This window comes from Anguilla anguilla, chromosome 2 (genome assembly GCF_013347855.1).
Source record: "Anguilla anguilla isolate fAngAng1 chromosome 2, fAngAng1.pri, whole genome shotgun sequence".
Lineage (NCBI taxonomy): Eukaryota > Metazoa > Chordata > Actinopteri > Anguilliformes > Anguillidae > Anguilla > Anguilla anguilla.
The window spans coordinates 69,635,652-69,661,212 of record NC_049202.1 but is presented as its reverse complement, the minus strand read 5'-3'; the positions used below and the strand labels follow the sequence as shown (position 1 = coordinate 69,661,212).

At 47.9% G+C, this 25,561-nt stretch overlaps 1 protein-coding gene across 1 annotated transcript in view; it reads left to right on the top strand.

Annotated features, from left to right (window-relative positions):
* The window catches only part of LOC118220171 (rab11 family-interacting protein 4A-like), a 45,706-nt gene extending 26,741 nt beyond the window's left edge, over positions 1–18,965 (top strand). Inside the window, exons 4-15 of the mRNA XM_035403861.1 lie at positions 286–497; positions 1,154–1,339; positions 3,559–3,693; positions 6,759–6,794; positions 8,893–8,992; positions 9,431–9,534; positions 9,756–9,896; positions 10,803–10,884; positions 12,676–12,813; positions 13,280–13,438; positions 16,209–16,352; positions 16,876–18,965. Coding sequence (XP_035259752.1) covers positions 286–497; positions 1,154–1,339; positions 3,559–3,693; positions 6,759–6,794; positions 8,893–8,992; positions 9,431–9,534; positions 9,756–9,896; positions 10,803–10,884; positions 12,676–12,813; positions 13,280–13,438; positions 16,209–16,352; positions 16,876–16,992 — 1,554 coding nt within the window. The 3' untranslated portion in view covers positions 16,993–18,965. The remainder of the gene's footprint in view (positions 1–285; positions 498–1,153; positions 1,340–3,558; positions 3,694–6,758; positions 6,795–8,892; positions 8,993–9,430; positions 9,535–9,755; positions 9,897–10,802; positions 10,885–12,675; positions 12,814–13,279; positions 13,439–16,208; positions 16,353–16,875) is intronic.
* The last annotated feature ends 6,596 nt before the right edge of the window (positions 18,966–25,561 follow it).

Here is a 25,561-nt window from a genome sequence, read left to right as displayed (position 1 = left end):
ACCGCACTTCCTGGATAAGATTGAGGACCCCCTGCATTACAGAGTAGCAAGACAAGAGACAGAGCAAAAAAGAGCAAACACCAGGCCTGAACCCCTAAATAGCAGATACGCAAGGTAAAAAAAACTCCCAGTGGGGAGAAAACATCTCAAAAAAGTGGCGAGAAAAAACTCCCCAATGGGAATAAATCTCGAGAGGAACCCGGCTGTAGAGGAGGAAGCGCAGCGGACGGGTGCGGTGGGCCTGAGTTCGGCGTTAACGCTCGCCTCTCTCTCTCGCGTCGGCAGGAGGACGCGGCGGGACGTCCCGTCGTCATGTGCGCGCGGCCGTACCCCGCCTGCCCCCCGTTTCCCGATGAGGAGGAGGGGCCGGGCCGAGAGGCGCGGGAGTCGGACATGGACAGCGCGGTGGAGAGCGCTCCGGGCTCCGAAACCTCGGAGGGGGGCCGGCCCGGGGACAAGGACGAGGGCCTCGGGGGGCTGTTCCTGCCCGGAAACAAGTCAGTACCCCTTTTTAATGGAGCCCGGTCTCGTCGCAGGTTCGAATCAGAGTGTAAGGCAGTGGTGTCAAACTCGTTGCCATGGAGGGCCGTGTGTATGCAGGTTTTCATTCCAGCCTCAGATCTTGATTATATAATTAGTTAAATTATTTGCTGAATTAGGGATGCAGGTTTGTGCACAATGGTGACCCGACGTCTATGGTGACCCGCATTGTCTAAATAAAAATTTTCTTATATTCTGTGCTTCAATGCAGTTAAACGCATATGGCTGAATGAGTAATTGGACTCAATTAAGGCAGCATTAATTGGTTGGAATGAAAACCTGCATACACACGGCCCTCCATGGCACGAGTTTGACACCACTGGTGTAAGGGGACGGAGTGAACTGTGTAATAATTTAAGAGCTGTTCATTAACCTGAGTGCAGAACAAGGAAAAAAAAGCTTAATTTCCTTCTGCCATCTGCGAGTACTTATGATGCTGTTAAGTCATGTTGAATATTGCCATGTGAACCTATAATTCAGCTGTTTTTACATTGTGATGACTTCACTGATTAGAAATGTTCTGAAAATTAGACCAAACCAGACCAGGGTAATGGGAGGAAAAATCGGGTGCAAAGTGAATGATTTCTGTGCGTGCCTGCGGCTGTGGTTGCAGGTGTGGTCAGATGAACCCCTCGGTGACCTCTGACCTGTCCACGCGGTCGTCGGCCTCCCTGAACGAGGAGCAGTTCGAGGACTACGGAGAGGGGGAGGACGTGGACTTCAGTCCCAGCAGCCCCTGCCCTGATGACGAGACCCGCACCAACGGGTACTCCGACCTGGGCTCCTCTGTTCCGTCCAGGTGAGCATGCACACGTGCACGCTCATGCATGTCCTCACACACACGCATGCACACACACGTGCGCTCTCATGGATGTAGTTACACACACATGTTCACGCACACGTGCACGCTCATGCATGTAGTCACACACACACATTCACGCACACGTGCGCGCTCATGCATGTAGTCTCACACACATGTTCACGCACACGTGCACACTCATGCATGTACTCACACACACATGTATTCACACACACACATGTACTCACACACACACACATGTAGTCACACACACATGTACTCACACATGCACACTCATGCATATACTCACACACATGTGCATGCATGCACAAACACACACGCGCACACACGTGCACACACTATTTTGGCCAGTCCAGGAAAGTCACTGGAAACTGCCAGAAAGTGCCTCCAAACTTAATTATTCCATGCAGCAGAGAGATTGTAAATCTCTATATAAAGTTATTATATTCTGCGGTATATAATGCTGATTTTAAGATAAAGAACAGTTGCTGTGTAAACTCTCTTAGCAGAGCACCCTATGTAGTACGCAGTATGCTAGTATGTACTCGTGCTGCTTGTTTTATGGGTTAGTCCTCTGTCACCCAAACTTTATGCACACTCAGAAGGTTGCTTCATCCCAAAGTTCCTGCACTCCTGTTCACTTGAGGCCTCATCAGCCCTCTGCTGTCCCTTAGTTGTGCGTCCCTCACTGCCCCGTAAGCTCGTTAGTGCCTTAATCCCTCTGGAACTCTTCTGTGAGTTCGCCTGAGTGCTGCCCAGTAGAGGTGCAGATTTAAAACTCATTACTTTTGACTTCAGATAGCCCGGTGAAGCTTCATTAATAGGCCGTCGAGTCTCAGAATTTGCCTAATCCATGCAACCCGTTTCATTTTTCTCTGTGTTGATTCAGGACACTTCCCAAAACCGGTTGTTGAGATTTTTCTTTTTTCAAACAGGCTTGCGGCGTCTTGGTATGGTTGAAAGCTTCTCTCTCAGGAAAGGCCTATTTACTGAAACTCCACCATTATGCTTGATGTCAAATTATATCAAATGTGCGGATGGCTGAAGCCTTAAGGCAGTGAATTGGAAGGCGTTCACTTGAACTAACCGATGCTACTGTACCACTGAGCCTGTAATTACAGCGCTGTAATAACCTGCAGTACATCAGTCTCCTAAATGGCCCTGCCTGAGGAGGAGGAGGGTGTGGCGACCCTCGTGTCTGCTACAGCGCCTGTATTTCGGCAGCTGCGGGTTCCTCAAAGGCCAGCGTCAACACCACCTGGCCTCGGACAACCAGATGTTCTACAACGGTTTATTAGTAGAACGCCCCGCATCAACTTTTTAAGTTTGGCACTTGAAGAACTTGCCCGTCTGTTGACAGTGACTTTTTGTGGGGAAGTTTTAATTAACCTATTCTGGGGGGGGGGGGGGGGGGGGGGGGCGCGTTCATTTGGTGTCTGCGCTGTCAGCCCCACAGATTGTTATCTTGACAGTCTAAATACATAAATAGATAGTCAAGTCAAACTTGCAAAGTTCTCGAATTGTCTACATGTAAATATGAGACTGAGCAGAAGCAGTGTAACGCGCACGCACACATGCGCGCACACACACACACACTCACGCTCACACACACACACACACACACACACACACAATCACGCACACACACACACTCGCACACACACACACTCATCAGGGGAGATCTGCTCCGCCCACACTCGTGCTGACGGACGGCCTCTCAGCTCGCACCCCAGTCCAGGTACCTTGGCTTTATTGATGGGAACGGGCAGAGGGCCAAAGCCTGAAATAGCCCATCCTTTGGCCCAGGCTACGCTATAACTTATGTCCCAAGCACCTTAACACGCACCTCAACAAACACCGGCTTTCACATGCCGAGGTCGCGTTCACCCTCCCCGCTGAACATTGATTTCAGTGGAAATGGGCAATAATGGCATGGAGCCATGGCATATATTCAGTGTGACTGTACACCTCTCTGTCCTTTCCTTGAAGTCACAATCTTTTCATAAATCTCTCCACATTTTGTCATTAATTTCGACAAGCTCAGAAGTCGTGATTTTACGTTTTAGAAAACGGTCGTGTTTGTTAGGCTGACGTGCGTCATTTAAGCAAAAGTGCATTGTGGGTAGATTGAACCGGAGGCTTATAAGCGAGGCCAATGTTTGACCGGCTGGTGTCGCTGCCGCTCTGTCCCCCTGCAGCGCCGGGCAGACCCCGCGGAAGATGAGGCACTTGTACAACAGCGAGCTGATGGACGTGTACTGCTCCCAGTGCTGCAAGAAGGTCAACCTGCTCAACGACCTGGAGGCGCGCCTCAAGAACCTCAAAGCCAACAGGTACGGGCGGTTAAACCAATCCACAGCCAGCACCGGGCTGCTCAGGTGTGGCAGCCCTGAGCATAACCCCGCCCCGAGTGAAACCTACCTGTAATTCCATTCTCGTCCTCTACTCACTTTCACATTAAGTTGGAAAAATCCATTGGCTGACTCGTGTTTAGCAGGAAGTCGGGTAATGACTGCCGTTGTTGCTCAGCAGGTGTCCAATGTCTGTCTCGGGCCTGCACACTGGAGATGTGAGAAGAAGTAGAGGACTGTGGGTATTTTATCAGACGGATTGCCTTTCCTCTGCATTAATGATTTAATCTTCTCTGGCTGAGGCTTCCTTACAAAATTTTGGAACTTGTTAAGAGGATCCATTTTATTAAAACTGAAGATGACTCATCTTTTTTGCCTGTGGCTAAAGCTTGATTTTGAATTGTTACTCCATGACTATGCATTGTCTGCTGTAATGGCAAGATTTTTAAAAAATACATCAAAGGATATATATTTTTTTTTTTAAAGTGGTTGCCATGACAGCGTTATTACTGCCAAATGCTGAGTGAAATGTGTGACTGTGCGATGGAGCGTGGAGGAGGCAAGCAGATTCCACACAAGGATGTGTGTGTGTGTGTGTGTGTGTGTGTGTGTGAGAGAGTGTGTGTGTGTGCACGCATGCACGCACACGTTGTACAGTAAGGCATCTCTGGGGAACATATCATTTTTCAGTGTGGGATCTGAATGCCTTGTAGTTCCAACTTGAACACCCTTTGAAGTGAGGATTGTTTAAATGTTTCTCCATTGTAGTTCTGGAGAAAAGCTGCAAGGAACGGCATTCCTTCAGCTGAATCTGACAGAACGAGTGACCTGACAATGCTTATACAGGCTCTTTACTCTTTACACAAAAACAATTATGTATCATTGTTGATTCTAGGAAGTTTGCTGGAGACTGTTTCTGTACTGTAATGATGGCCATTTAAATAAGGGTGTACAGTTTTACTCCTAATTTTTAATTTTAAAAGAACAAATATGTATGTGGCTAGTTTCCCCTTTTTGTACACGAACAGCTTATGTGGGGTGAGAGGTGGGGGGGTCACCAAAATCTATGAATGGTATTAAAGTATTTTGATCACCTGCTCAGATTCTTGTAAAATCCCTCTTTTTGCAAAAACAGAGCTTGGTTGTTGATGTAAAGCTGAACTCGGTTCACACTGGATGCAAACAGCCCCAGTACAACAGTGTCAAAATTTAGGGAAAGACACTCTTACGCTCAAGGTTAATTTCGCTCGACTGCGTTTGTTATTTGGTTTGTACGCCGTTCGTGGAGATTGGGTCGTCTTTGAGGTTCACCTGGCGAGAGATACTCTCAGTCAGACGTGAGTCATTCCTAGGTGGCACGTGGTTATATTTGCCGTGTCACTCACGATAAACAGATCGGCTGGCTAGATAACGTCAAGGTTAGCACGTTGTTTTTTGCTCCCGGCGGTGTTTTGAAGTAACAGTCTAAAGGACTTTCGTTCAGGCGGCGTTTTCACTGTTATGTAAAACCCTCGAGCTTTCATCGCCTCCTACACTCCTCTAACGCCAGCCCTCCCGGAGAGCCGCATTTTCGGAATTGTTCTCCTTCGACGCGTCGTTTTCATGACGACCCTCGTTACCGTGCTGATCTTTAACCCCCCCTCCCCCCCCCCCCACCCCCCCCACAACAAACTCGCCTGCCCCTACTGTGGACCCTCGTTAGAGATGTCAGCCGCATTGCTACGGACGCGCAGAACTGCCGAAGATTGCGCTGGCTAATGACTCTGACCCGGTCCTGGAGGGCCGATCCGCGCGCTGGTTTTTGTTCCAGCCGATTACCATTTCTCACAGCTCTATAAACTACGCTGCTTCACTCCTGTGCTTGAGCACCGTGAAATCTCTAGGATACACCTGCAGACTGTGACTCCAGCTGTTGCTTACACACTTGTCAGATCGAGATATGATTGGGCCAGTTCAATAAATGTTGGGAAATGTTGGCTCAAAATCCTGAAATGGATCGGCCCCTGTTGTGCACCCCTGCTCTAACCTTTGACTCTTATTGTCTTGGCTGTCGCTAATGCTGATTCAGTGCAGTATTTGTAAATCAAATCTTTTTTCTTTTTTGGGGAGGGGGGGGAGGGTGTGATGAGTCTCGGGGATTAGTTTAAAGCCCATCTGACGGCAGGCTCGATCTGTGGTGCCCGGGGTGGGTGGGATTAGTTGATAAAGAAAAGAAGGGAGGGGGGGACCTGGAGAAAGAGGAATGGTGGGAGGAGGAGGAGGAGGGGGGGGTATGGAGGAGGTGAGAGGAAAGAAAGAGAGAAAGAGAGTGATACAGGATGAAGACACTAGAGACGGAGAGCTGAAAAGGAGTAATGATGCGATGAGGGAAATGGTGTGGAGAAAGAGGGATGGGAGGGAGGGAGGGGAGGGAGGAGTGGGATTAGCCTGTCAGAAAGGGAAGGAAAACGAGGCCAAATAAAGGAGGAGAGGAAGGGAAAGAGAGTGAAGAGCGAGACCCAGAAGGGGAAGATTAAGCTGGAAGGAAGCTGCCTGTTCTGTGTGCTATCAGCTGAACCGCTGAGGCAGACATGACAGTGTGTCAGAACAGCAACAGCCCATAAACCAGCACTGCCCCAGCTCACCACACATTACAGTACTGCACAGCTGTGTGTGTGTGTGTGTGCGTGTCCGTGTGCGTGTGTGTGTATGTGCGCATGTGCGCATGTGATTGTGTGTGTCAGTGTGAAAATTAATTAACATACAGACCCACAGCCTGAAAATAGAATTTGCTTTCAAGACAAGGCTATTGCTGAGCTCACAGAAAACCAAGCTCCTTCAGGGAGGAAGATTTCAATTAACATTGAGATGTCCTTCAGTTTAGTTTTTTTATTAAATACTGGTCCATGAATAAATCCTTACAAAACAGTCTGGTTGCAAATCAAAGCAGTTTTTTCACAGTGTTTTTATACCATAAATTTAAAAAAATGTATCTCCCTGTATCACAGAGCTTGTAAGAGTACAGTATTGAAGTAATAAAAATAATTTCATTTCTCTTTGTCTTTCAGTCCCAACAGGAAAATCTCAAGCACAGCCTTCGGACGGTAGGTCATTAAACTTTTTTTTTTCATTTATTTTATTTGCTCTTGCCAGTGGTCGGTTAATCATTAATTACTGTTCCTGCTGGCCTGATTTTTGTTGACTGTGACTTTTGTCTCACGGGAGATTAGGAAGAAATAGAAATACGCAGAGCAGTGTCACATGGGCAGGGTTCTTTATGCTCCTGGTCTGCAGTGCTCCCTGGTCTCCCAGCTCCCTCCTGCAGAAAGAGCAGAGCTTTGTATGCGGTGGGAGGGGGAATTTTGGTGGAGCACCATTCGTTGATGGACGAAAGTGTTCTCCATATATATCGTGGTTTGCTACGTGTCTAGCTTAGTTTCATCGGGGAACGCGGGTTGCATTGGTTACATTTTATGTAATACTTACTGTATGTGTGCTTGTAGTTTTTTTAATAAATGTGGCTGTGGGAGTTTTGTGTTTTACATTATACATTTTTTTTTTTGCGTAGTATCCATTTATACAGCTGGATAGATACCCGAAGCAATGCACCTTAAGGGTACAAGGGCAACGTCCTTTCTGTGAATCGAAACGGCAACCTTTAAGTTGCAAGGCCAGTTCCTTCACCATTATATTACACAGCTGGTTTTTTTTTTTTTTTTTTCACCAATCCGTGATCAGATTGGATTTATCATGCCAGCGTGTTTTTGGCTGGACCGCAACAGCGGGGCCAGCCCTACAAACGCGAATGTCTGTGACTGAGTCACTGAGTGAGTGACTGAGTGAGTGATGAAGTTACACCATTGGTCGGCTGAGTTATGAAGTTACACCATTGGTCGGCCGGATCACGTGTGTTAGGTCCAGCCATATGCTAGGTTTTAACCTGGTCTTGTTTTCTGATCTGGTGGCGCTGTTCAGGCGACTTTTTTTAGGCACACAGATCAGAAGGCTATGCTGCTCCAGGCTTGTTAATCGAGCTGTTTGAGGCAGAGCTGCTCCAGGCTTGTTTATCGAGGCGTTTGCAGCAGAGCTGCTCCAGGCTTGTTAATCGAGCTGTTTGAGGCAGAGCTGCTCCAGGCTTGTTAATCGAGCTGTTTGAGGCAGAGCTGCTCCAGGCTTGTTAATCGAGGTGTTTGAGGCAGAGCTGCTCCAGGCTTGTTTATCGAGGCGTTTGCAGCAGAGCTGCTCCAGGCTTGTTAATCGAGCTGTTTGAGGCAGAGCTGCTCCAGGCTTGTTAATCGAGCTGTTTGCAGCAGAGCTGCTCCAGGCTTGTTAATCGAGGCGTTTGCAGCAGAGCTGCTCCAGGCTTGTTAGTCGAGCTGTTTGAGGCAGAGCTGCTCTAGGCTTGTTAATCGAGCTGTTTGAGGCAGAGCTGCTCCAGGCTTGTTAATCGAGCTGTTTGAGGCAGAGCTGCTCCAGGCTTGTTAATCGGTGTTTGAGGCAGAGCTGCTCCAGGCTTGTTAATCGAGGCGTTTGCAGCAGAGCTGCTCCAGGCTTGTTAATCGAGCTGTTTGAGGCAGAGCTGCTCCAGGCTTGTTAATCGAGGTGTTTGCAGCAGAGAGGTGACAGAGTAAAATGGCCTGTCGGAGCTGATCTATGAGTCCAGGAGTTTTTTTTTTTTTCCTTGAGCTCTGCCCCCGCTCCCCTTTTGGCTCAGTGGGATAATCTGGATAATGGAAGTATGTGGTCGAAGTCATTACATTAGTGAGCGGGGAAGGATGCAGTGGTTCGCTCCGGTGTGAGTGCCTCCCCCCCGGAAGGCTGTGTGGAACTGGCCACACTCCCCCCCCCCCCAGCCACTCACTCAACTGTCACTGGACCCCCCCCCCCCCCCCCCTTAAGTGAGCTCGGAAAACGCAGGGGGCTGTGCCAACTTGAGCACGACCATGGAGGAATTCCGCCATTTTATTTTTCTGTCTTGTTCTATCTGAACTACGCCTTTAAACAGTGAGGCGCCCCCCCCCCCCCCCCCCCCCCCCCGGCGCATTGACCCGGGGGCTAAAAACGGGCGGGGCCGTTAAATTCGGTTCTGGAGTCTGATCGCGGTTTGGGGAGTGTGCCGTGCGTGCGGAGCTTGTGCCGCTGTGACCAACTGTCCGCTCCTCTCCCTTCCCCTGCCCCCCACCCCCGCCCGCCCCTCCACAGGCAACTCTCCCACAGCAGCAACATCAGCAGCAGCAACGGCAGCACGGAGGACCTGTTCAGAGACAGCATCGACTCCTGCGACGTCGACATCACCGAGAAGGTACAGTTCGGCCGTGCCCCCCCCCCCCACCCCCCCCCCGCCTGAGCGCCTGTCGCTGTTACCGAGCAACACTCCGGCACAGAGACAGGCGTGCGATAGCGACTGTAGCTCCTCTGCTTTATCTGTGCGGCTGTAATCACATTACAATCGGACCGGTGTCTCTGAAATGTACTGAGGAGCTGTAAAGTAGCCAATGGCTGTTAAGTATAAAGTGTCAGTTATAGTTTGTGTTTGTTATTACTGTATATGCACGTGCCTCTGTATCTCAGAGTACAGCTGATGAAGTAAAAGTGTACGGTGGGAACAGCATTGTGGCATTTGTAAACACACAATACTTAAGAAATTTCAATATGGTGTTGGTGCCACATGATTGATCAGTTTGCTTGTCTCTCTTTCTCCCTCTCTCATACGCACGCACACACACACACACACACACAGGTCAGTTATCTAGAGAAGAAGGTGTCGGAGCTGGAGAATGACAGTCTGATGAACGGCGATCTCAAGTCCAGGCTGAAGCAGGAGAACACACAGCTGGTCCACAGGTGAGTGGCTACACAGAAACACACACGCGCAGATCTGCACTGAAATGGTGAGCAGAGAGGCCACAGGACAGAGTGTGCCACAGGACAGAGAAGAGGATGGTAACTTGTGTTCATGCAGCACTGCACAGTATCTGAGGTGATACGAATTCTGTGTAAAAACGGTGTGTGCCCACGTGTTTGTTCGAGCGGTTTCGGTATTTTTTTGTGTAACGTGTTCTCAGGGTGCACGAGCTGGAGGAGCAGCTGAAGGACCAGGAGGCGCGGGCGGAGCAGACCATGGAGGAGGAGCTGAAGAGACATCGGGAGGCCTACAGCAAGATGGAGAGGGAGAAGACCACCGAGATAGAGCTTCTCAGTAACCGGTACGGTAGCCCCCTGCCATTTCACCTTAATAACCAATACCTCTCCGCTACAGCTCAATAACCCACACCCCTACACTCAATACCTCACACCCCTACACCACAGCTCAACAACCAACACCCCTGCACTCAATAACCCACACCCCTGCACCACAGCTCAATAACCCACACCCCTACACCACAGCTCAATAACCAATACCCCCTACACCACAGCTCAATAACCAATACCCCCTACACTACACCTCAATAACCAATACCTCTACACTACACCCCAGTAACCAATACCCCCTACACTATACCTCAATAACCAATACCCCTACACTGCACCTCGATAACCAATACCCCCTACACTACAGCTCAATAACCAATACCCCCTACACTACAGCTCAATAACCAATACCCCCTACACTACACCTCAATAACCAATACAACTACACTACACCTCAATAAACAATACCCCTTAAACTAGCCCTCAGTAACAGGCATAGAACTCCCTTTACAATACACATTTCATAATATGCATGCTACCCTAGTCTTTCTTATTTTACCCTGGCAAACAGGGATCCCCTTCACATTACATCCTTAGTATCCAGTATCACTTCACATTTTACCTCGGTAACAGGTATTTACCTTCAGGCTCTACAGCTCGTTTCTAGTCATTGTTTCTGTACACGGAAGCCTTCACGCTTACAGCCGTGCTCACCATTAGCGTACAGGACGGCTGTTTAGCACAGTTCATAGAGACAGTATGGTCAGGCAGCCAGTGGCTAAGCCCCTGCTCCTTAGGCTTGCTCCTGTGGGGGTTTAGGCCAGGGTTGTCTGTAAAGCGTATTGTGACAACTGCTGTAAAATACGCTATACAAATAAAATTTGATTGATTGATTGATTGTTCCTCCCCCTTTTCTACAGGGTCCAGCAGCTGGAGGAGGAGAACGGAGAGATGAACGCTAGCATGAACCGGCTGAAGTCTCAGACAGAGAAACTGGATGAGGTGTGTGTTTTATTCGAATTTTTTCTCTTATTGAACGTATTTTTTCCCTTTTCTGCCTACTAATGCCGAATGGCTAATTGAGCTAGTAGGCTTGTTTCCATTGCTGGAATGTCCACTGCCATTTTGAAACACAGAGAACCAACACACTCCTCTGGGGAATAAGTTTTGACAATCTTATGATATGAATTTAATATTATTAATTTCCAAAAATCAATTGCCAATCTTTTATTTTATGGATTGAATTCCATGACGTGAAGTATAACCAAAAATGTATATAAGATAAGAGGGAATTTAACCTTTGTTGCATATAAATTCAGGAAAGAAACACCATTGATTGACATTTTTTACGGTCCGTCTTATTCATGTTGCGTTTGTTACCGTTTCACAGGGGCCCAGTGTATCTAGCCTGTGGTGTTTTGTAGACTGTAATGTAATCCTCTCCTGGCAAATACCCATATACCCTCGTCATGAAACTACCTGGCGAGCTATTAAAGATCACGCCATTCTGGCTCTTGAATCATCTCGAGTGATTTCAGCGTGACTCATTCTGTGCAGTCCCGCGGAAAATCAGAAATGGGCCTTTTGGCTCCGAACACTCCATTCGATGGCATGAATAATGTGTTACTCATGCACATTATTAATTGCGCATTCATAATGCTTAATAACATTATTAATAAAACTATCTTTAAGCGCACTGTGTGAGTCCTTATCCCACTGTAGCCATCTTTGATATGCAGTGATATTCACACATTGGTGTATTTGTGGCCACAGTGAATATAAAATTTGCTGTGTAGAGAAGTCTCTCACACTCATGTACTGTACAATGGTGATCAGATATCCACCTCTGATGTACGATCCTGAAGTTCTGCATTTCACTGAAAAGTTTTTAACTCCCGCCCCCCCCCCCCCCACCCCCCGTCTTGCTTCCTCTCCCACAAATCCGTCCGCGTCACTCACAGTTCGTGATCCGCAAGATAGCTCCTGAAAATAGCCCCCGTCTGTCAGCAGAGCGTTCACATGCGCTCACACCCTCTCTCAAGACCGCAAAAAGTGCATTTTAATTAAAATGTGCGAAAACTCACAGTTTGATTTGATATCAACACTTCTAATTCCAGCTTCTGGAATTGAAAACCCCATAGGAAAAAGGCATGTTTTATTTTGTATAACCTGTGATGGTGTGGCACATGATCTCTCTCGTGATGTAGAAAAATATCTGGGTATGCTCACCGTGGTTGAGGCTCTGTCTAATAGCTGCTGAACACTAAGGAGCTAGAGAAACTAGTACATACTTTGTATTCTATGGTACTTTCTGTTACAATAATTTGAAAGGGATTGGAGAGCATCAGTATTAAGTCTCATAAATACAAAATGTGATATCACCAAGAGAGCACTTACTGTAAGGCACCATTTACTGTATAATCAATATAACCCAACAAACCCGCAATTAGCATAGTAAACAAAACTGAATACCACTATATAAATAACCTGTTTTTAACTGTAATATATGGATTGCAAAAGGAAATCCAAAAAGAAAGGTAGAGGATTAGCTAAAGGTGGTTAGGGGAGGAACGGTGCAGTCATGAGAGGTTGGGTCTCCAGTGTGCATCTGAAGATGGGCAGGGTTTTTGCTGTCCTGACTGTAATGGGAGGCTCATCCCACAGCCACCTGGTCAGCAAAGACAGGCGCCCGGGGCAGAGGGGCAACTAATGATTCTTACTTTCATTTAGAATAGTGGACAAACATGGTACTAACTGTCATGGCTGCCTGTGTCTGTGTGTGTGTGTGTGCAGGAGAAACAGCGGATGACTGATAGACTGGAGGACACCAGTCTGCGGCTGAAGGATGAGATGGATCTCTACAAGAAGATGATGGACAAGCTGAGGCAGAACAGACACGAGTTTCAGAAAGAGCGGGAGGCCATGCAGGAGGTGATGAGCACACTGACACATCTGCATACAGGATGTACATACTCTCATTTGCATGTGCACACATACACAAATAGAAACAGCCCGACTCTAAATCTACTGCGTGTGTGCGCGTATGTGTGCGCTCGTGTGTGTGTGTGTGTGTGTGTGTGTACGTGTTTGTATACATGTGTGCATGCCTGTACGTGTGTGTGCGTATATGTGTGTATGTGTGTGTACATGTTTGTATACATGTGTGCATGCCTGTACTTGTACCTGTGCGTGTGGGTATGCGTACGTGTGTCTCTGTGTGTGTACGTGTGTGTACGTGTTTGTATACGTGTGCATGCCTGTACGTGTGTGTGTGCGCCTGTGCGTGCGTGTGTGTGCCTGTGCGTGTGGACGTGCGTACGTGTGTGTGTCTGTGTGTGCATGTACACATGGACTCTGACTCTTGCCCGTCCCCCCCCCGTCCCCCCGTCCCCCCCAGCTGATTGAGGACCTGCGGCGGGAGCTGGAGTACCTGCAGCTGTTCAAGCTGGAGACGGAGAAGCCGGGCCGCGGGCGCCTGTCCTCCTGCAGCCTGTCCGAGTTCAGCGCCAAGTCGCGCGAGATGGAGCTGGAGCACGAGATCAAGCGCCTGAAGCAGGTGGGCCTCCGCCCCCGTCCCCGCCCCCGAGCGTGCCCCCGCCCCCGCCCCCCGAGCGTGCCGTACTTTATCGCGCCGGACCGAGTCCCGAGGGTCCCGTCACCACCGCCCTTTCACCCTTCATTGACTACGTCTCCGTTTGTTTTAACTGCGTTGAGGCGCACACGTATGCGTGCTCTCAGGACGTCAAACTCAAGTTCCACTTTTCTTACTTACTCCATTGGAATTTGATGCTCTCAAAGTTTTATGCGAACCGTACATGTTTCACTTCAGCTAGACGCGCTTTAATTGTGTCTGTTTGAAACGTGACCAGCATGTAGTAGGTGCTAACACACTGACTATGGGGCAATAGATGCTGAAATCCTCATTATCGTACGTAACAGACAAAATAAAAACATAAATAGAAGTGCAGATTTAAAAGTGCTCTAGTGCTGAGCGGCCCTATTTAGTAAGCTGCTGACCTCAGGTAGGAAGGATATCTTAACCTTGTTGAGAAGCCTGTTGGAGCATTAAACCAGTAACTGAATGTACACTTGTGGTCTATGATTGTTTTATGGAGACGGTTGTTATTGAGAATGGCCCTGTCAGTGACAGATTTTTAAAAAAAATTTAAAAAGCAAAATAAAAGCTGTTTGGCATTGGTCTTGAGCACCCTGACGCTAATTCCATCCCATCAGTAAAAATAGTCCAGTCCGCGATTTCAAGGTAGTCCTGTAGTTGCTCACATGATGTTGGTGTCCGCTGTCGTACGCACCCAGAAGACACTGGTTGTTCTCGAATTAACGGTTCATATTTCGGTATCAAGTGAACCATATTATGCTTTCGAATTACAGGCTCATATTTTGGTATTAAGTGAACCATATTATGATCCTAACTGCCAAGTGGAAGCAAGGCTTCCTTATCAGGAGAGCAGTGTCAATTTCTTTGTCTTTTATTTTTATTTGTTTGTTTTTTGAGACATGGTTGCTGCAGTGTGTCTACCAAAGCTTGTTCATTTTCACTGTTATCCTGCTGGTAGGGCAGACGAGCACAAGGGTGAAGGAATATAACTTCTTCTTTGTTCTTTTGTTTCGTTGTCATAACTTCTGTGTTATCTAAAGATAAGATAGCGAGGCACTCCAACAAAGATCTCCATCTCACACGAGGCAGGCAAACAGCATTTACACTCTACGCCTTGAAAGCAAAATGCACCTTGCCAGTCCATGTGCTCTTCACAAATGATTAGATATGGTGGCTTTTGGCGCTGGTCCGCTGACTGCATTGCTTTTAGAGCGGTGGGGCATGTGCTGGCTTGCCAGCAGCGTTAATCTGTCACTCGCACCCACCCCCCCACCCGCCTGCCCATAAACTCCTGGGATTTGCAGGGCTGCAGGGCTGCTTTTACACAGAGCCGCTTTATTTTTATTTTTAAAAAATAAAAATTGCCATTTTTTCCCCCAATTTAGTCGTTATTCCAATTCCCCGTGTGTATTACGTTCCTGGCCTCCAATACATGGGGAGTCGCCAGCCACTTCTTTTCACCTGACAGCGAAGAGTTTCACTGGGAGAGCGTAACGCACGTGGAGGTTCACGCTATCTCCCCCAGATCGCCTCCCTCCCTGCTGAACAGGCGCCCCGACCAACCAGTAGGAGTCGCTAACTCGTACCCTCACCGGCCTCTGCCAGTTGTGTTGGTAGGAACATCTGACCCAAGCCGGAAGTACCGCTTGAACCCAGGGATTGAACCCGGGTCTCTGAGGTGGTAGGTGAGCGCTTATACCTCTACACTATCATTATCTACGACAGCGGAGGAACCCCGAAATGTGTGTTGCTCAGCAGCCTGTTGTTTACGGCTAAAGGAAATTGGTGCACTCGGAGCTCTGAGTGTTCATGAACACAGCGATTTGTTTAAGCAGCCATTTTATATATCACACCAACATCAATTTTTTCCCCACCTTGACTGGGCATGAATGTAAACAAAATAAAGCTGATGTCCCACGGGACATTGTGGACTTGCTTTGTACCTTAGCTGCTGCGTGTAAGAGCAGATTTCAGGAGAGCACTCACATTTGTCTGAACGCTTGTACCCTTTTTTTTTTGCTTTTGAGGGTATCCCCCCCACCCCCAGTCCACTGGGTCCTGCCCTTTCTCTGCTGAAGAGTTTTCTGAGACATTTTACTCTTGGATATATCAGGTTCTGATGTATCCATTTGAAGTTTAAAGATGATTTCAGTTCTACTACCAAGCCTGTTTAGCAGCACGTCCCTTGGAAGTCCATTCAATGTTATTGACTCTGGAGAGTGGACGTAGAGGTGGGGAGTTAATGGCGTGGGATTGTAAATGATTGTAGGATATTGACATTACTGTTGGACTAAGCATGCATGCCAAATTGCCATGCCCCCCACACACACACACACACTTTAAAGACCACAATGGAAACCAGTGTAATCCTTGATAGTTTTGATGATTGGTACTCGAGGCAGTTCAAGCCAGATCGTCATCTTGTATTGTTCTGATGGTTATCAGATGCATTCAATCAATCAATCAAATTCAATCAATCAATCACTCAATTTAATTGAGCATCCAGGGATTGAGCATTAATTGAGCATCCAGGGATGATTGAATTCAATCAATCAATCAATCAATCAATTTAATTGATCATCCAGGGATGATCACGGCACACATTTGGCAAGGGGGCCCTCTCAGGCTGTCCCGGTTGGCCCCGGGTCGCTGTAGCCCCGCCCCTTTCGTTTGATTGACGCGCGCCTCTCTCCGCCCCCTCCTTCCGCAGGAGAACCAGAAGCTGCGGGACCAGAACGACGACCTGAACGGCCAGATCCTCAGCCTCAGCCTGTACGAGGCCAAGAACCTCCTCGCCACGCAGACGAAAGCCCAGTCGCTCGCCGCCGAGATCGACAGCGCTTCCCGAGACGAGGTGAGCTGGGCTGTGGGCTGGGCTGGGCTAGGCTGGGCTGGGCTGGGCTGGGCTGGGCTGGGCTGGGCTGGGCTGGGCTGTGGGCTGGGCTGGGCTGGGCTGGGCTGTGGGCTGGGCTGGGCTGGGCTGTGGGCTGGGCTGGGCTGTGGGCTGTGGGCTGGGCTGGGCTGGGCTGGGCTGGGCTGTGGGCTGGACTGGGCCATGCTGGGCCTGGCCGGACTAGGCTGGGCTTTGAGCTGGGGTGGCCTGGGCTGGGCTGGGCTAGGCTGGGCTGGGCTGGGCTGGGCTGGGCTGGGCTGGGCTGGGCTGGGCCGGGCTGGGCCGGGCTGCCTGGGGAAATCTGCTGCATGACGCGACTTAAGATTTGCAGCCAAAAAGTGAATAGCCTGTCAGTGATTACGGACTGTATTATTAATGCGTTTTATAATTACATGGTTGTGTTCGTCACTATCACTGTACTGTGTCAAGGGGTGTGACTGTATTGATGCCTAATGTTGTGTAATTGTCACGGTCGTATGTGCAGCTTATGGAGGCCCTGAAGCAACAGGAAGAGATCAATTTCCGCCTCAGGCAGTACATGGACAAGATTATCCTGGCCATCCTGGACCACAACCCCTCTATCCTTGAGATCAAGACCTAGACATCACCGTTGATGGAAAAGGAAAAAAGAGCCACACTGAGCAGACAGCACCCCCTACAGCCCGGGGGGTGTGCACTGCACCATCACAGCCACTGGAACTAAAGTCATTCTGTGTTTACAAAAGGAGTTTTGGTACTTCACTGTAGTAATGTGTGAATCACAAGAGATGTTGATATCGTTCATTGCACTGCACTTCCCCCCAACCACCCCCCTCACCCGCCCCCCCCCCGAATTTTTCGAGTATATTTGTCATTGCTACTGTTGAAGTTTAAAAAATAATCATAATTAAAGGAGGAAGTCATTTTTTGTGTTCTTAAAATGGAAGTGTTTAAGTTTTGCGTAAGTACTAGCTGTGGGTATACAGGCGCAGTGTTGCACAAAACGGCAGCGGTATGTACATATGTGGAGGTAAACCGTATGAATGCATACGCAGGGAAAGAGAACCTCTGATAGACAGTCGACCCCCCCCCCCTTCCCCCCTCCCCGTTAACAGTGACTGTAATTAACGCCAAACCGCGCACAGAAGCCCCCGGAGATGGCCGGTGCGGTGGGGGAGCTGGTCAGGTTTCTGAATGGCGTGTAGGTCGATTTGAGAATGTGTGACGTGGCGAGTGAGGGTGTGCGTTAGCTGCTGGTGGCAGCGGTGCAGGACAGCTGCTGCAGGGAGCAGGCTCGGAGTGCTGCGTTTGGGCTGACGACCCGTTGCACAGCGGCAGCACCACACCGCAGACAGCCGGAGCCAAGGCCTCATGCCTGGTTAGGATGGAATGTTCTTTTACCTGAGGTGAAAGGATGTGGATGATGAGTCAGATAAGGCGTTTACGATGAAATGCGTTTATGATCTGCGCCGTGTGCACCTAGTGGCATCTGTGTGTGGGGGGGTGGGGTGACTGTGTGACTGCAGATTGTGGAGGCCAGTGGGTTCAAGGATGTTGCCTGGAAGGGATTTGATGAGAAGGTTGGATACTGCCAGTCTGTGTGAGGCGTACTGAGGCCTCTGAGATCCTGAAATCTTTTAGACCTGAGCGATGTGCCGGGACCACATGACCCTACATGGCGCCTCAGTTCGGCTTCCTCAGCTTCTCGTGTGTAAGGGAGAACAGCCTGAGGGGGGCGCTGTTGAGCTGCTGTTCACAGAGAGCAGATCTCTGCTGGAGAGCTGGCGCCGTTTCGCTCACCCCAACGGGTCCAAAACGCGCAGCGCTGCTGCACCCGCCCGATAACGCACGCGAGGGCTTCCCTCGGGACCAACGCTCCCCAAACTGAGGACGGTAATTTTGAAAACGGTCGTCAAATTTCGATTAACCGGCGCATAACACGGTCGCGTTTTTGAGTAAGCCCTTCCTGGTTGTGGGCCCGGTTTGTTTTGGATACGTGACGCTTACGGCGTGCCACCACAACGCTGGGGGTTGGGGCTGAGGTTGGGGTACTCCTGGGAGGGAGAGACGAGGTGTAACGAGCAGGTGACCAGGTGCCCGTGGCTGGGGGACTTGCTCAAGGGAGGGAGGGAGAGAGGGGGGGAGACAGTAGGCCCCTTGGTGGAGCAGCATAGAGAGCTGAGTGTAAACGCAGCTGCACAATGGATTTGCGTAGCAGTGCTCTGGACTTTTTTTTTTTTTTTAATCAGCTACAGTGGTGTGATGACTGTGTGCAGCAGGAACGCAGTGCCAGGCTCCTCTTCACTTTCGTTGCTGATTCAGTGTGAACAGCACGCTCATAGGTCTTTGTTCAGCTGAGAAGTTCCACAGGGTGGTTTTAAAGAGGGACGAGTTTTAATGAGATGCTGACCAACGTTTTCACAAAGCGTCCCATTGTCCCGCAAACAGGTTGCGCTTCATTTCGCTGCCCTGACTCTCCGCTGCTCTACCCGCCGCTCCCCCCACCCACTGCTAAAGCTGGCACAGTGAAGGCCAAGGCCGGGCATGACGGGCAGAATCCTTAGTCACTCGCAATCGCGTGAAAGCGGGGCGGTTGATGTGGTTTTTTGGTTTTTGAAATTTAAATAGTTTATTTTTGCGGATAGTCCGAGTCCGAGGGTGTAAACAAAATAAAATTTATTTTAAAGACTTTATTTTTTCACAGATCTATAAATAGTAAATGGGAGAGGCAGTGAAAGATGAAATGGGCACAGAGATTTTTTTTTATTGGTGAAGGTGCTGAACGAGCCAGTCAGTCCACATGGTCAGTGATAAAATTATGACCAGATGAGTCCATCACTGAAGGCCTTTGCGGTGTATATGTAAAGCCCTGTAAAGTCTGTATGCGAGCGTGTTGCTTAGCACCTGCAGGAAGAGAAGTAAACTCATTTTAAAGCTGATTTTTGTACCCTGCCATGCTGAACACCCCTGTCTGTTTTGGGTGGATTAGACGCTCACTCAGTTACCCATAGATATCAGCCTGGAGAATGTCTGGAAAAAAACATTTGTCTTGTGGTGAAGTATCAACTTATCCGATTCACGCGCATCAAGAGAAACACCATGGTAGGCTTTATAAGATATGCAGGGCTAAAATGTTGCAAGGATTACAATGCCAACTTCACTTGGGAATTAGTCAAAATGCAAACTCACAGCTCCCCCTGGTGGCTGTTACTGCTAAGGCAGCTCTGTGGTCTGAGGTCTAAATGTTTTTCCAGCAGAATTTGCGGTGCAACCGATTTGGTTCACAGTGTTTTGGTGTAACTCTCGTAATGACTCACAAGAGAAGAAAATGTCATCAGGCAAGAAGGTACAGTACTGTACAAAGAAGGTGGGGAATTAACTGGAATCTCTGCTTTTTTACACAGTATTTCTTCCAAGGGTTTCAGGGGTAGTAATTCATGTAATAAAAGCAATGGTGATCACATTTTGGTCGTACAGAGTCCATGTGTGATGTGTGCCCTGCCCTGGGCAGCACCAGAAATAATGTTTGTGCACTGTAGATGTCAATGAATGTATCCCCACACATTTCCCTCCTGTCAAAGGGGCTGTTGTAAAAAAAAAAAAAAATGTAAAAAAGGTACAACTTTACGGAGATATTTAAGAAGTCATGTGCATAGCAGTATTTGAACACACGTAATTAGGGGAAAGGCTACAGTTTTCTACTGTAAACTGTTTGTTTTGCTTTGTTGCACACAAAACGAGTTTCTTTGCATGCTCTCACTTTCTGGTATTTGTGCCTTTTTATCTCAAATGACAAACTGTCCCCCCCCCCCCCCCCCCCCCCCGTCTCCCCTTTGGCCAGCTGCACAGAGCTTTTATACACTGTATTCTAAGCTTCTTCTCTTTTTTTTCATAAATTGTAAATCTTGTACAGAAAATAGTTACTATTTGTATCCATGTGCCACTCATCACACTTTAGAATATGGAAAAAAAATGTATTTTTTACCAGTTTTAAGATAAAGTAAGAAGATGATGTGTCTGTGAAAACTTTACTGCACAACGTTTTTAAGTTGTTGGTTTAAATATGTTTTATGGTTTTGGGACTTTTTTTCTTTTCCTCTTATTTATGACTGCAGTGTTGGTTTGTCAGTTTTTTTTTTTTTTTGTATTTGTCTTTCTTGATTTGACTGCTTTTGCTGTTTTGTCAGGTTTCCATTCACTTATTTTTCTGTCTTTGCCCATTTATCCCATTAAAAAAAAATTAGTCAAAGGCACTACTACCTTTCCCCCACGCCAAAAGCAAGACATGCTAGTCCAGAGGCCAGAGGCGACTTTCCATTCTCATCGACAGACACCGTGTCCAAACCTGCTGCACGTTGTTGGTCCTGGTGTGCTTCATCCTGGGCCACCATGATTGTTGCTGGGAGTTGTCTTGTCCTTCTCTTTTGAGATAAAAGTGGCTAATCCTGTTAGAGGAAAAATTATGCATTAAAACTATTACATTTCCCGTCCAGCCACAAGTTACATGCCCATTGTATAACAGCCTTATTTGGTAGATGTTAAGATTTATATGAGCTTTGCCCTCTGAAAAATGTGACCTTCCAGTTTTGAGTGTACTGTAGCAGGTCAGAGCACCATAATGACTTAAAACACTGGATTCCCATTTATTATATACATATTAATGGCGTCAGTCGTTGCTCCTGTTCCACAAAGTAGGCCTATCCTTGGGATTGCACAATATGAACAGGGCATTTGAGCATTGACATTGCAATGAGAGGACTGGCAGAGGGGGTAATACTGCCTGGTCACCCAAATCAGAGCATTGCTTTATTTCTTTAATCCCGGGATTTTCTTTAGTAGGCCTAATTTACATCTCTGCACCACCCAGTGCAGTGGTTTTATATTAACACACACACAGGCTGACGCCAGTTCTTACAGGTAATTGTGATGTACAAACTTCAGCTGTAAATAAAATGATTTGCTTTGGCATGACTTTAAAAAAAATGTTTTGTCTTTTTTGTCTTCGTTTAAGCAGTACGGCCGCTGAACAGCTATTGATGTTTAATGCTGGCGCGTGAAATCGTTCTGTAAGCGATTCCATAATGGCATACCGCTCGAGGTCATTTTTGTAGTGTTCTGACCACGTTTCATTGGAACGAATTATTAGGGTAAATGTTGTCTGTAGGGGGAACGTGTGGCATGGAGACGTCAGGCTTGGTAAAAGAGAGGACGTGGTTAGCGTCCATGAATTGTAGTAGAAGGAAGGTAAGGCCTCTAAGGGAGTAGCTGGTTAGCGGATTGGCATCCACTCGAAAAACATCTCAATGAATTTACCAAGTTAAAGCTATACAGCCAGTGGCTGATTTTCATTGGTCACTATTATTCCAAATCCATGATTATCACATTTACGAGTTCACAATAAATTACCAACCCAACAACACATTTTGAATATACGTTACGAACACGCTCTCAGAAACTCCAATGCAGGGACAGGGCTGCTGTGCGGTGGAGGTAGCTACAACCCGATGTTGCCGGGCCTTGGAGAAGAAGGGGGTGTAATGGTCGGTAAACTTGTGGTAAATATTATTGAATGATTCTCGAAAAATCCCGGGTACATGAATTTCACTTGATAGAACAGCTTCAGGAGAACTGTCGTTAGTCAAGAAAACCGCGGTTTATCCAGTAGGCTCATCAAAAAATATGAACAAGTTTCGTCGATTCGCTGTGTTTATATCCACGTTATACCAAAAAAAAAAGTACAACACGCAAAGTTATTTATCGTCAGGCGTCGTTTTCAAACGTTTTTGACGTTTGCTTGGAACTTTGACCGACGCTAACGAATTCACCCTTGTTGCGCTAGCTACTTCGCCACCTGTTGAGATGTAGATAATCAGGACTTGAACTTCGGCTGTAGGCCTATCGCCATCGCCTGCAGCACCGAATTTATTTTTTATTTTTTCAAAATAATGTTATCGCTGTGTTTTAGTTTTAAATAACCTCGATCTGTGTTTTCCAGTCATCTGAGTAAAATAGGCTATGCAGGGTTAGCCGAGTCGCTCCACAGACCTCTGGTATCACACTTTAGGAGCCAGCTTCATACGTGGAGGACCCATCCCACGCTCAGACAGAAACAAGCCTTCGCGCATTTGAGACATATTTTGCCCCCAAGTGCTTTACTTTGTTCAGCATTTGTTGATCTAATCCTGAATTAGTCTGTCAAGCGCGTTTTCTATGCAGTGCAAAGCGAAGTGCCTCCAGTGACACAGATTCTCTGCTGTGAGATGTTACGCTGTTGTGCTGTGTTCTGCAGTTGAAACCTACTCCTCTGCTCAGACAGGCGTTGAGCAGAGAGACGGAAAGCGACACGGGCGAGTGTGCCGTGTGACGCCCCGAACATGTCAAGCTCAGCCCGCAGAGAGCGTCGCAGGTACTGCCTGTCCGCCGAGACGAAGGAAGAGACGGAGAAGGAGACTGAGTTGGAAACATAGAGAGACCCTGGCCACACTGCAGCATCCATTGGAAGATGAGGACTGGGAGAAGGAGATTATGGAGGCAGCTCCCACTGAGGATTGGGACAAGGAGACATACGACTCTGCCTATGGTGAGTAGGCTATATGGACACTCTCAGAACAGATGTTAAAAAAACAAAGTGTCATTTGTAACACCTCCATGTGTAATTAAGGACAACACATTTTGTGTTGTCAACAGTCTGTGTTTAAAAGTCTTCCAAGGTTCCAAGGTTAGGCTATGTGACAGTTTAATCAATTTTTATTTTGTCGGGGAGTGTGGTGTGTGTGTTACTTGTAGAAAAAATATTTGAAGAGGTCGACACTGGCAGATTTGTATGCGTTACATAAAACAAATTCACACACAGTAGAATCCTTCGCTTCACCTAAAAATGTATACTGGCATACAGTGTCAGACTCTCACTGTGCCATTTGGACCTGCCATAGAGCTGTGCAGTCCGCAGTCGGTCCCAGTGCCCAAAATGGCGGAGGGTTCTGCGAAGCCCTGCCTGGTGGCGGCAGTAGGTCGGTCTGTGGCTCATTCGATCTTTCCGCGGCTGGTTCGGTCTCTTCCGCCCGCGTCGTTCGGAGAAGCACCCACGGGCGTTGTGTCTGTTCCCGCCCGCAGACCCGGAGGACGCGCTGTGCGCCGCCATGCTTCGGACGACCCTGAACCCCGAACCGCGCGGCGTCCACCGCGACCTCTACAGCCCCGCCCTGCACCACGTCTCCCCGGTCAAGTGGGTCCAGCTTGCCCCCCAAATCGTGGCTGACCAGTTCATCGATGCCGAGGAATAAGTTTGTGTCCTTCCTGTTGTTTCGTTGTCCCCAAACGTTTTAATTTCACTTCGAATGGAAACCATTTTAGTTTTTGGGGGTGGGTGGGTGGGGGGGGGGGGGTGGGGGGTGGGAGTGGCGGGTTAGCATTTGATTGTTTTTGTTTTTATTGTTGGTCAGACAGTTTCCTGTGATTGGGAGAGGAAAGATGGAAGCGATAAACAGATCTTAGTGGTTTTGTGTTTCTGGTTCCGTGTTGATTGATGCGCTGTTTGTGAAACGGTACGAAGCACTGAGTTGAAGGACAGACGTCTGGAGTCCAGGGGACGGCCCATACGGTGCTGGTTTTTTCAGCCGTTCTCTCTGTTTATTTTTATTCCATAAGCCATGGCAGCTCTGTAAGTCACCAAGTTCACTTCTGAGACGCAAGAGGAAATGGCGGGCATTCTCCACACCATGTTCATTTTCCATCTCGTTGGCGTAAATAAACAAGTTACACCCAACCTTTTGGTTTCAAGTGAGATGTGCATTTATGTGTGATTGTGAGTGTGTGCTCATGGTTCAAACCGTGTTATTGCAGTTTTTGTAGATATCAGTATAAATGTCATCTGGGAAGGTTCCGTTATACTGAAATTGCAGCAATTTTGAGTTAATCGAGTGGTAGTGCTTTCCATGATGTCTGTGTGGGAAAAGCTTCTTCTTAACACAGACCAACACCTAGAGACCGAAGACTACCCAAAATAGAAAACATTCTGGGTGTAGTTGGAACTAGTTTGTCACTTTCACGTCATACTTTAGAATACTCATGAAAGACAACCTTTCTTTTTTTCACCCAAAACAAAAGTGGAGTAGTACCGAGCATTTCCAGTAACTTCCATTTGTGTTTTTATGTGTTGCACGCCATGACCACTAGATGGCGATGTTGATTTTCTTTTTGTGTCCACTTCTGTTCTTCAATTCCTTTGTAAATCATCCCATTTGCTCTTATTAAAATAAAAAAAATCCACAGACTGTATGTACTTCGTACTTTAGTTATGCTGTGGCAGTCATCATTGGTAAGTGTTACTCTCCAGCTGGTCCTTCTACTTGCCAATTCCCCTGATTTCCTTCTCTGCAATTTTCTGTGCAGATTGGTATTCCGTTGTGGAGGTGACAGGAACTGGTGCGGTTGTGTGTGTGTTGGGTGATTGACAGCTCTGTGGGAGTAGTTCTAGCGTGGGTTTATTGACTATTGATTTTAATTGTACCTTCAAAAGGCACTGTTGCCCTTTTGGTAACGTGCCTTCGTTTCTTTTGGGGCTGAAGGGCCTGTGCAGCCAGGCGGTTAGCTGGACCGCATCCTGTCCTCTGTGAGGAAGCTGCAGGAGGGGTCGGCTCGCGTCCCAGCAGGCACGGTTCCACATGTCTCGTCTCTGAATCACCGGGCGCTGCGTTTTAATCCTGACCGAACACATCTGGCGGTCGCGCCACGTTTGCCCCGTGTAGATCCGCGGTGCGTGGCTCGATAGCCGCTATTAGTCAGCCCTGTTGGATTACCCCCCCACTGGCGTCCCCTGAGCACCGGGTTTGCAAGGGTTAATAGTGACAGTCGTGGGTCGTTTTTAAAGGCCAGGAAGGTAAACTGCTGCAGTCTTCGACGGATAAAGTACACGAGTAAAGTACTGATAAAGAGTTTGTGTCCATAGTAGGAGACAATTGAGTGTGTATGTAGGGTAGGGTACAGTACAGTGTGGAGTGAATATAATAAGTTGCTGTTAGAGTATGTTGAGAGTAGGGTATGGTACAGTGCGGTTAGAGTATGTTGAGAGTAGGGTACAGTACAGTGCTGTTGGATTATGTTGAGAGTAGGGCACAGTCCTGTGCTGCTGGAGTATTTTGAGAGTAGGGTATAGTACAGTGCTGTTGGAGTATTTTGAGAGTAGGGTATGG